The sequence below is a fragment of the Copadichromis virginalis genome, linkage group LG9 (genome assembly GCF_057382275.1).
Source record: "Copadichromis virginalis isolate Kocher_CV1m ecotype Utaka linkage group LG9, C_Virginalis_male_GT1.1, whole genome shotgun sequence".
Classification (NCBI taxonomy): domain Eukaryota; kingdom Metazoa; phylum Chordata; class Actinopteri; order Cichliformes; family Cichlidae; genus Copadichromis; species Copadichromis virginalis.
The window spans coordinates 13,807,544-13,819,265 of record NC_140626.1 but is presented as its reverse complement, the minus strand read 5'-3'; the positions used below and the strand labels follow the sequence as shown (position 1 = coordinate 13,819,265).

At 39.5% G+C, this 11,722-nt stretch overlaps 1 protein-coding gene and 1 long non-coding RNA gene across 4 annotated transcripts; one reads left to right on the top strand and one right to left on the bottom strand.

Moving 5' to 3' along the window:
- Nucleotides 1-831: 831 nt before the first annotated feature.
- LOC146701566 (uncharacterized) lies at nt 832-3,929 on the bottom strand. Of its 3 annotated transcripts, none has more exons than XR_014922201.1 (5): nt 3,723-3,929; nt 2,938-3,006; nt 1,227-1,297; nt 1,071-1,108; nt 832-988 (listed from the first exon to the last, which is right to left on the bottom strand). It is a non-coding gene; the product is annotated as an uncharacterized LOC146701566 (long non-coding RNA). The 3 variants fall into 3 exon arrangements; XR_014922200.1 differs by lacking the exon at nt 3,723-3,929 and adding an exon at nt 3,488-3,716; XR_014922199.1 differs by lacking the exon at nt 3,723-3,929 and having other exon boundaries at nt 2,938-3,220.
- A 573-nt stretch (nt 3,930-4,502) lies between these two features.
- On the top strand, nt 4,503-6,430 carry LOC146701565 (eotaxin-like). The gene is made up of 4 exons (XM_085467871.1): nt 4,503-4,667; nt 5,742-5,874; nt 5,945-6,006; nt 6,099-6,430. Exons 1-4 carry the CDS (start codon nt 4,598-4,600, stop codon nt 6,122-6,124), a joined length of 291 nt encoding a protein of 96 aa, XP_085323997.1. The 5' UTR covers nt 4,503-4,597; the 3' UTR covers nt 6,125-6,430.
- The last annotated feature ends 5,292 nt before the right edge of the window (nt 6,431-11,722 follow it).

The window sequence follows — 11,722 nt, the reverse complement described above, 5'->3', positions numbered from 1 at the left end:
ATATTCTCAGCAGCATAAGGAGAATCATGTGCTAACAGCTGTCTAAATGACTCGGCTAAAGTTAGTAGCATGCTTGCTTTTTTTGTCTGCTTCCACTTGTCTTTGCACTAGGATGATGTCGGCGTAAATGTGCAGTCATATTCGTTGTGTTCCCGCTAGTGCTTTCAGGTTAATCTCGTTGAAATTACCTTAACGCCACAACAGGCAAATCTCCGTTAACGAGCTACCGCCGATCGCCCCGTGCATGGGGCTAGACGGCCAACACCTTAACGAGCTAACTGCGCTAACACACTAGTTCACACCAATGTAATTCAGCATTGCATGGCACATCCAACATACTGTTTTACTTTAGTCCATGACTCGCTTACCTTCAGGGTCATACGTCACATGAAAACCAAAATAATTCCAAACGCCAGATCTGAATGACGTTCAATTTGCCTGTTGCAAGTAGAGCTTAACTTCTGTCTCGCTAGCTTGCCCTGCGCTCTTCCTTCTGACTATGCTGTCTGTGTTGAGCGCTCAGTGGATCTGCGCTCGACAGTGCAGCCTAGGCGGAGTAGTCGAACGCAGATTCACTGAGCGCTCAACACAGACAGCATCGTCAGAAGGAAAATTGATAAAATAAATTACAAATGTTGTATTGTTCGATACATATGCGTACCGAACCGAAAGCACTGTATCGAACGGTTCAATATCGATACGAATATCGTTGCACCCCTAATATATATATATATATATATATATATATATATATATATATATAAACAAACACATAACAATGGCAACTGCCAAGCAAGCAGAATAGTAATTAGTATCTTTTAAATACCTGTTTTCCATATGCCGACAAAAGCTGCTCCATCCTTTCACCGACCCGTCCAGTTTTCCTCTTTTTGTAAAGTCCAGTCAGCTGAGGAGCATAATCATCCAGCGCAGCATAAAACACATGTGGCAGATTCTGATTGGTGATCCGATGAAATTCAAAGTAGAGCTGAAGAGAATTCCAAAAATATTATAAGCAAAACACAGCATACTATATGAGCAGCAAATGTTATATACATAGTTGTACTTACCTGTGTCTCATGAAAGAGTGCTGGCCATGGTCCCTCACCTGGCAAAATTTGAGGTTATTGGATGAGGGCGATTAACTTTGTCAGAATGTTGGTATGGAAAGTGCAGAATTGCTCTGTTTAAGTCTTCTAAGTTAAAATATCTCTTAGAAATCAAACCTTTAAACAATGTGCCAACTCCACTGAAATGACACCTTCAAACAGGTCGTGTAGGAAGTCAGGTGGGAAGCCTGTGACAGGATGAAAGAAAGAGAGATGGTCAGAAGGAACACAGGTGTTTTTAACACCATAGTTTTCCTTAATGTCATCATTCTGAAGCTCTTGCACAATAATTATCATGAGCATCTTTTGTTCTCATTACATAATTCCCTGTAACAGCATTTTCTGTTTGCATTTCTGTTTGGGTGGCATGACAAAACCTACAGAAATATGTAGACCTGAAACTCTCATTGAAACCAGCAAGTCCATGGGCAGAAGGTTGTCTGCCACAACAGAGTAGACAGTGCCTTTAAGACATTCACCAAGAGTCTCAATGTAGGCACCTACTTCTTCAAGAGTTTTCAGATCATTTAAGAGTGGTGACAGCATTTCCTTACACCCAAACTGGCGTACATCATTGGAATTGCACAGCAGAGCAAGCTGGGTGCAGTGTAGAGCAGAACAAGATTTAACTGGAAAGTTTTCCAGTGTCCAATAAACTGCAAAGACTTTATGTATTTTCTTTGAGGTACCAAGTGGGTTTGTGATCAAAATCATCCACATAAAGTATCATTGACAATTTCTGTCCCTCTTGTGACAGTAGAACATTTTCCTGGTAGTAGGATCCATCACAAAATGACATGAAATGTCCAGGAATCTGTGTGGGTGCTTGTTTAATTTCTTCAAGCACATCATTTTTTTTCAACAAAAATTGCAAAGATGTGAGAATAGGCACATACATATAAGTGTGCTTTGACGATTCAATTAAATACTCCACAGGTTTGACATATGGAAAATTTTCTTCATAATATGATTTCCTCCTCTTTGCTGTAGATAGTGGTCCTTCAGATGTGACACATTTATGTAAAACATTACTATCAGAAACTGCCTGACAAATCTCATCCACCAGTTTGTCCGTATATGTACAGTTGTGCTTTTTCAGTTTATCTACAACTGATTTTCTAACCAAAGGTTGTGATAACAAAAACAACTGATCAATATGCTCAATAATCTCCTGTGTTGCTCTCTGGGACACATGGAGAAGGGTCTGCATTTTCAAGAAAAATCCAGCCAGATTGTATTGCAACTGCTCTTCTAAACCCTCAATTCCACTGATTTCACTGGTGGATGCCACTTGATTGTCATCTGATGACTCTATTGAATCAAGCTGCATGTCATCTTTTTGTTCTACATTTATAACACTTTGCACAATGCCTTCATCGTAACTTGTTGAATTTTGGTGGTCTCTGCATTTGTGGGCATTGAAGGTTGAGTAGACATTGGTTTTAAAATTGCAGTTCTTGAAAGGACATGGAACAGTTTCTTTTCGTTTTAAATGCCCCCTCAGATGGATAAACATTTGGCTTTCAATAAATGGCTGCTTAAAATTACACATAGAGCAACAAAATCCATAATTATTCAAATCTGGATAAGAACCGTCTTTTCTTTGCGTGGGAGTGTGCATTGTTGACATGTGTATCTTTAATGAATTAAATGTATTAAATGTACACATGCATGTGTTGTAGAGACAGGGTAAGGGTGAAATTGTGGAGTACTGACCATGGTTGAGCCGATAATGCTTCAACAACATGACTTTTATGGCAGTAGAAAAACTAGACAAACTACACAACTTGCAATTCCACATTTTGATACCAAATCGTTTTAAAATCACCTTTACTGGTTGTCTTTAGTGCAGTGCTGGATGATCTCTCGGCATGCTACTGCTCCTTCAATCGTCAGACTGTAATAACACAAAAGCCATGAGGACAGAAAGCTAGCAGAACAGTTTTTACTTTTACTTCACTTAAAAACAGTCAATCTGAATAACACAAGCTTGGAAAACAGTAAGATTTATTCTTGCACTACAGTTCATTTTCAATTCAGGTTGGTCAACTACTCTATACGTTATAAAATAATAAAGCAATTTTACACAAGTGAAGTACACAATAGGCTAACCCTTGCACCTAGGTTTGGTGCAGTGCAGCTTTGAAAAGGTAAATTATTTCGCGACTAAAATGCCACTAACCATCATATTCAAAATTTGTGAAGGCGAACTTGTCCGTTAAACTCTTAAAATTAACACTAAATAAATTTTCTATTATTTTCACTGTGTCAAAAGTAGGCTACATTTGAACTTGATAAAGGTCAGAGTCAGAAAAGCGTAAACACTGATTTTACCAAAGGTTTTGTGGCATGCAGTTTGCAAAAATCAGACTACTTACCAACTATTGATTGAAACAAGCCACCAACCATTAATTTTTTAAATTGTGAAGGCAGACTCCATACAGCGCTAGGCGGGAATTGTGTGCTGGCAAGCTAAGTTACGAGCTACTACAACAAAGTAGTCTGATAAATTACAACAAAGTACAACTAAAACAAAGCAGTCTGATAAATGTACGTTTTGTATGCTAGAAGTAAGCATTGACAAAAAAACATAAAAATAACTTTATCTTGTACTTTCCACTCTCTTGACGAGGATCCTGTCTCATGGCCGACAAGTCCAGGCAAAACACTGGGGGCGGGGCTGTGGATGATGACTAATACAAATGAATTAGCACAACTTAAACAGTTTAAAGCAACAGTACTTAAAACGTTACAAAAACATAATGTGTACTTATTACAATAAAGTTATTATATCATATGTATACTTTTGGATCTACCTAACACACTTCATGAAAGTTACTTTAACTATTTTTCAGAACTGAGTAAGAACAACTTACTTCTTTTAGTAAGATGCACTGTTGGGTTTTACAGTGTGTGTTAGAAACTGTTGATCTTTGCGTGTGTGTTGGAAGATAAAGACAGTCGACATGATCACATTTCTGCCACACATTTCCTGCAGAGCAGAGTGTGAAACTTATCTGATCATCTGCCAAAAGTTAACATAAATAAAATAAACATTAAGAGTGAGTTCTTTTGTGTTTCCAGTGGTAAAACAGCTTGATGCAAACAAGAAACCTTAAACAATTTATGTGAAATTACAAGAAAAAGTTTAAGTCGTGGGAATTTATAAGAAAAAATAAGCATCCATGTGTATCAAGACTGTTAAGGGGCATCATGAGTCACTGACAAACAAAAGTCAGTGGGTGATTTAGATTCATTACTCATGACTGTTGATATCAATCATCAGGCTCTACACCATATCTGAGTATCTGTGAACTTCGTGTATGTGAGGCTGTTTGTGATATGCCACACCCTGCACACAAATACACAGACCTATAATCACACCTCATCAGTTGTGCCTGCATGTGTTCCTGCACTTACCAATAAATAACCAAGCATTGGTCAGCGTATAGTTTCAACTTGATCAGTGAGCCAGACCGCCGGTGAAAATGACTGTGAAGATCCTCTCCATCACTCTCCTCCTGCTCTCGGTGTGTGTGTGCTGCCACTCCTCTGAAGGTAACTGTGCTCTTACTTTTATAAAGAAAAATGAGGAAAAAAAGAGATAAAATAGATCATTTGATCACAGCAATGAATATTTCCAACAATGGCTGCTGCCTGTTTGCGAATAAGGTTCACTTCTGACATTTTGGTGTTTTATTGGGCAGGACCACTGTGTAAAGACCACAAACCTTTACATCAGTCATATTCTGGTATCTGCTCAGTCTATAATTGCACATGTGTTTTCCAGCATTTACTTGACTTCTACCCACAAAGCTCCAGACACCCTGGAAGCTGTTTTCTGGGCTAAGTTTCATTAGTCAGTGATGGCATTTTAAAGGCGTCCTTTACATCGACATTTAGAAGAAGTCTTGGAGATTTTTATTTTATAAGCACGACATTCACCTGACTTTTGTGTTCGATTGCTGGACTGATTGACAGCCACACCATATCCATTCCCGCTATACTGCTTACCATTAACAATGTTTGTACTATTTATGTTTTCTACTTTTGTTTTCTGTCACTTATGGGGTTATGTCTCACGCTGCGTTGCATGCCAGGCATATGTTGACACTTAAACTATCATAACTGCCAACTTATTAGTGTAGCACAGTTGGTGCAGTGGTTTCCTTCAAACAAATTCACTCTGTAACTACATCTCACTGCTTCATTTTAGTTTTTAGCAAAGTCATCATTTCAGTGGGTTTTTGGAGGGGTGCATACATTGTGACTCATTGCATAAGGCATGAAAGCAGAAAATGAGAGAGACACAGAGAGAGTATAAGATAATATCTTGCAGCTACGAGAAAATATTTTTCACCTTTCACTTAATTAACATAATGCCAGAATTGCCCAAAAAGTAATCGAGGGCCCCAAATTGTGTTGAGAACATTGATTTGTTAAACTTGATGATTGATTTGCACAAAAAATGCCTGTGCACTGTAACATAATTTCAGGTCACATTTTAAAAGTCATCTTCTGTTTAGTGATGTAAGGAGCTTCATATTTTAAAACTAGATCTAACTTTTATTTTCCTTCTAATTATACTTCTCCCTAGTAAGAAAAATCTCTTTTTAACCTTTTATCTCCCAGGTACTCGTCATCGTCATCCTGGACCGAAACCACCATGCTGCGTTGACATCACCAAAGGCAATAAGACTGCTGAGGTGGTGGGGGAAACATATCGTGAGCAGGCTGCAAGCGGAAGCTGTGTGAAGGCTATAATGTAAGTCAGCACACGTTGTCCTACATACAAACATATACAATCTCTATAATTTTCTGTCTTTTATTTCCAGTTTTAACACAAAAGATAGGAAACAACTTTGTGCTGATCCAGACGCTCAGTGGGTCAAAGATCGTAAGTCGTGCTAAAAAGAAACACACAGAAATAAATGCAAAGTATTTACAGAAAAAAACTGAAGCTGCTGCTTGTCTGTTTTTCCTCTGTAGTCACTGCCAAAATGAAGAAGGTGTGAAGTCTGTCTGCTGCATCAGTATTTCCAGTATTTCCATCACCTTTAAAGGATTATTCAAACCAGAGCGCTTTCTCAGCCTGACTGTCTTAAAACTTTCTTTTTTGCATTTGTCGATTAATTTTTACTCTAACCTGTGGCATAAACCTGTATTTTATTCATGCTGTTGACTTCATTGTTTTTTAATTGATCATTGGCATTCAGGTTTTATTTGTCCTTTTTTTTGTCTTATTTGTGAATCTCTTTCTGTGCATCATGTGTTTATGTGAAGTGCAATGTGGTAATACAAAAATAAACTTTGGTATTATTGAGCAATTTTTTTTCTTCTGTTGTTTCAGTGCCCACCAGACTCTCACAAATAGTCACACACATTGCCTATTGCATTCCACTAGTGTTTTAGTAGATGATGCTCACTGAGTAGACTTTTAAAAAGTTCATGCAGCCCACAAAGAACATTATTGGGCCCGAGTAGCAAAACGAAATATATATATATATTCAAGATTCAACATTGTTTATTTGTCACATGCGTAGTTATACAAGTACAACACACATTGAAATGTGACCTGATATGCTCCAGGACTGTGCACAAAAACAGAGAGAACATTATACAGTGAGTGAATATATAGAAAAAGGACATTATGTGCAGTAAGTGAGTGAGTTATATACATTATATAAATGAAATCAAATAAAACAATCTGGAAATTTGCAGTTCGAAATCTTAGAATGTACATTGTGTGAGTGGGGTGTTAAAGCTAAACTTGGCAGCTGAGCAGAGGACAGATCAGAAGATCAATGTACGCCCGGTGGAAGATGAGTGCAGGGGCTTTGCTGCCAGCACAACAGCAAAACTCCTTAGAGAGATTTGGATCAGACGACAGGCATTTATTTCTGCTTTTTATGCATTTATGCAAAACTAATTTTACCTGCGAAAAACAGGCAGGCTATAAGAGAACTAGCTAACACTGCTGAGAGGACCAGTCACTGGCTATGGTTAAAAAGGGCTGACATCACTTGAGCAGCTAAGGCAGTCAGCTAACCGCGCGAGAAAAGTAAATATTCTGCTCTTCTCTCCTTTTCTGGGAGGCAGTGGGGAGGTAGAGCGAACAGCCCGATCCGGTGGGGAGGAGTGGGAAGCCAGATCAGGCGCCCCCCTTCCGGCTCTCCTCTCTGCTATCTTGTCCAATTTGTCTTACTTCTCTCTATCAACTTTTCTATCCCTTTGAAGAAGTGAGGCTCCATAAATGTTAAACAGTGAGTGGAAGAAGAAGAAAAGAAGAAGAGCTGAAGAGGTGGAGAATTTTACATATCTTGGCAGCATCATCTCGAATGACGGGGTCTCTGATCGGGATGTCGACACCAGAGTAGGGAAGGCAGTTGGTGTCCTGCGACGTCTCCAACCTATTTGGAACTCGACCTCCCTGAATGTTAGGGTCAAGATCAGACTACTGAACTCTATTGTCTTCCCTACTGCACTTTACGCTAGTGAAACCTGGCGCTCAACAAGTGCAATTATTCTACACCTGAACGTTCTTCAACAACGTGGCCTGCGGCGAATCCTGAGAATTTCCTACCGGGACCGAATAACAAATGAGGAGGTCCTGCGAAGAGCAGGCACCCTCCCATTAGCCGATGTTGTTGCAGAAAGGCGCTTCCGCTTTGCGGGCCATATTTTACGCCTACCCCCTCATTGCCCAGCTAAGATTGCCATGACATGGCGTCCACGCACTGGCAAGCGAAAGCAAGGCCGACCAAAGACCACATGGCGTCGAACATTCATGGACGATCTGAGAACTGTCGATATTACCTGGGACGAAGCTGAAGCAGTTGCTGCTGACCGACATCGATGGAGATCACTAGCTGCCCAATGCGCCGCCCGGCGTAGGAGGAACTAAGTACTAAGTAAGTGCAGTGAGTGGACAGAAGAAAGTAAACTGTAGAAAACTAAACAGAAGAAAGAAGAAGAGAAATAACAATTTAACATAAACCAGTGAAACACTCCGGGGCCTGATCAACCCTGGCAGGGTCTCCTTGGATGAGGGTGTCTCAGCCTTACCAAGGAAGAAACAACGGCAGATTAGCTTGGGTAAAAAACCAAAAGCTGCTGATGGAGTTTCTGGGCTGCCTTTCCTCATAACAGCAATCCTTCAAGATTCTCTCAATTCAAAGCAATGCATTATCAGGGATTAAACATCTAGTCCTTTTACTAAATCAGTGTCTTGTGGTTGCAGCACAAGACATATATATATATATATACATATATATATGTATGTATGTATGTATGTATGTATGTATACACACACACAGCTGTGGAAACGCTAGTGTCTCTGTTTCACCAATAGGCAGAGCTCTTGTAAAGCTAATGCCATTAAGAGACTTCATAAGTGTAAATAACGCATTTGATATTCCTGTTTTTATAAAGGATTAGCATACTGTTGATTTGACATTTAGGGAAATAATCAATTAATTTAATAAGTTTAAGGTAAGGGCAGAGGTCACTTCCTGTTTAGCGAAAAGTCAGAGAAGCTACTCAGTGACGGTCTAGCTCAAAATTTCCAGTGTTTCAATCACTTTTAAAGGCTTATTTAAACCAAAGCATTTCTTAGCATAACTTTCTAAGAAATGTTCTTTACATTTGCAGATTATTGTGTAGTCTAATCTGTGGAGAAGCCCTGTATTTAATCTCTGTGTTGACATCAGTTTTTCATTGTACCAAATATTTTTAATCCATCATTGGAGTTCTGGCTTTATTTTCTTTTTTTCTTGCTCTTATGTCACTTTATTTCTGTTTTTTTATGCATTTCTGCAAAACAATTTTTACCTGTAAAAAACAATATAAGAATAAATCTTAGTATTATTGAGCAAATATTTTCCAATATTTTGAATGCTCACCAGACACACACAAAATGTCACACATGTTCTAATAGAAGAACTGGAGTTCACTTTCTTTTCTTTGATTTGACGACATCCACCAGCCCTGGACTGCTGGTGAACCTTTATTTGTTTGTGTAATAAATGATTTCACTTTAACGACACTTCTTTCAAGTTGGTTAATTGTTACTCACCTTCCTCTACAGCAGGGGTAGGCAACCTTTTTGATGACGAGTGCAATCTAAAATTTCCTCAGAAGTCAATGTGCGATATGATTGCATTAGCAATAAATTTAATAACGCTCTATATTAACAGTTGCTGCACTGAGCGGACAGCTCCTGAGGCATTTGAAGCGTCAGAATGTGGAAATTTCAACATTGCCTGAAAGAACTACCGTATTTCCCGGACTACAAAGCGCACCTGAATATTAGCCGCACAAGCTAAAATCAGGGGAAAATCCTGTTTTGTACATACATTAGCCGCACCTGACTAAAAGCCGCAGGTGTTTCAATGTTGACTTATCATATGTAAGAGAATATGCACAAAGCGAAATGTCAGGAAAGAGATGGCTGTTTGGAGACACACCCCTTTTATTAATATTTTGAAAAACAAGTTATGGGTACATATTTGCACAACTTTTTAGGTATATGTAAAAGTAGCGGTAATTACAAGTACGAAACATGTACTGCGCTTCATAAATGAGTAACAAATGTAGTACATAACAATAACCTACAGCACACCAGAACAATAGATTCAGACTACCTTTTAGGCTCAGGTGCAGTGACACGGCTTTAACAAGAAGAAAAGTCAGTCATTCACCACCATCTTCCTGCGCACTAAAACCACCAAAGTCCTCTTCTCCAGTGTCAGAAACGAACAGGCTCAGGGTGGCTTAGTCATCCACTCTCAGCTTCTTTCCTTCGTTGTCAGTGTCAGAGTCGAACACCCTCTGAAGGGCCGTGGCGGTGTCCTCCTCTCCATCATGCAGCAGTCCAGCCCTTCGAAATCCGTTGGTGATCATGGATGTTTTCACACTTTTCCACGCTGTCAGATTCCACCGGTGGAGTTGGGCATAACTTGCTTTTCGCAAGTTTATCGCCGCACATCATCCACGCCTCCCGCTGAACGCGTAGCGCTACTTTGAAGTTTGTTTTTCGCGCTTCTTGTACGGCACTATGTTACCTGGCGGATGGACATGTGACCAACATACCACTCTTGAACCCCGATACTGTGTGTCTGATCACATGCCCTTCCGCCAGGCAACGTAGTGCCGTACAACAGCGGAACAAACAAAACAAATCGTCTTACGATATGACAAAAATCATGGACAATCCATAGAAAAGCCACACCTGACTAAAAGCCGCAGGGTTCAAAGCTTGTGCAAAAAGTAGCGGCTTATAGCCCGACAATTACGGTAACAGGTAGCAACACCCCTCTCACCAGTAGGCTAAGAGATTTTTAGCCAATTACAAGTTACCACCTATGCTTCTATTTTCTATATTAAAAAACAACAGGAGTTATGCAGGTTTACTATGATCAAAACTTCAGACTCACAGTGAAACATCATGCTGTGTAACACTATACACCAGTGTAAAGTTCAGGAAAGTTTCTTCATGGTTCGGAGGCTGCTCGGCAGAGGATGATTTAAAGACGTGTGTGAAATGGGCTGTTATGATGGGTCAGAAAATGTGATGAGGGTTGCCTTTTTATAAAGAGTAGCTTTTCCTTTTTGCCAGCGGTCATGACCGCTATAGAGCGTTTCCCTGAGCTTTAAAACTGCAAAGACGGCATGGCGCTGTCACGCTGATGGCCCGGGAGATACCGTTGGTGAGTCGAAAACTATTGCCTGGATGCCGAAACTCCCAGTAGCCAGGAGAATGCCAGGAGGGGTTTGTTCATATGAAATAGAAAAAAAATACAAAGCATTAAACCATGTTAAAAACACAACAGCCTTTATAAATGCAGTTTGGACCACTTTGCAGTTATTTATTTGTAAAATATGTTTGGAATCATGTATGATTTTCCTTCCACGTCTCACGTCTACACCACGTTGTGTTGGTCTTTCACGTGGAATTCCAATAAAATTGATTCATGTTTGTGGCTGTAATGTGACAAAATGTGGGAAAGTTCAAGGGGGCCGAATACTTTTGCAAGCCACTGTAAAATAGAAAAAAATACAAAGCATTAAAAAATGTTAAAAACACAGCAGCCTTTATAAATGTAGTTTGGACCTGGAAGCAAGTTTCATCAGGTCATCACTTAAAAGACTGGATATCCCACCTGCTGTGGAGTTTTAATGCAGTACAGTTGTTATTATTTAACCCCTGTCACATTCTGACCGTTAAAATGAATAACATTCATATATGAAATGAAATTGTTTCAGGTAAACTGTATATGGTGTTAAATAGGCCTAAACTACTGTACTTTAATGTCGGATATTAGGGCTGTACTTCAAGAGCCATATATTTTATGAGGTGGTACTCATTGTGATAGACGACAGCAGGAGCAGAACAGACACACAGCAACAACCAACAACAACCCTGCAAGTGGACCTATTTTGGGGGGACTTGTGTATATTATATTATATTATATAATAAATAAATATATATATATATATATCGATCAATACAAAATTTTTAATTTATTTTATCAACTTTCCTTCTGACGATGCTCTCTGTGTTGAGCGCTCAGGGGCTCTGCGCTCGACAGTGCAGCCTAGGCGGAGTAGTCGAA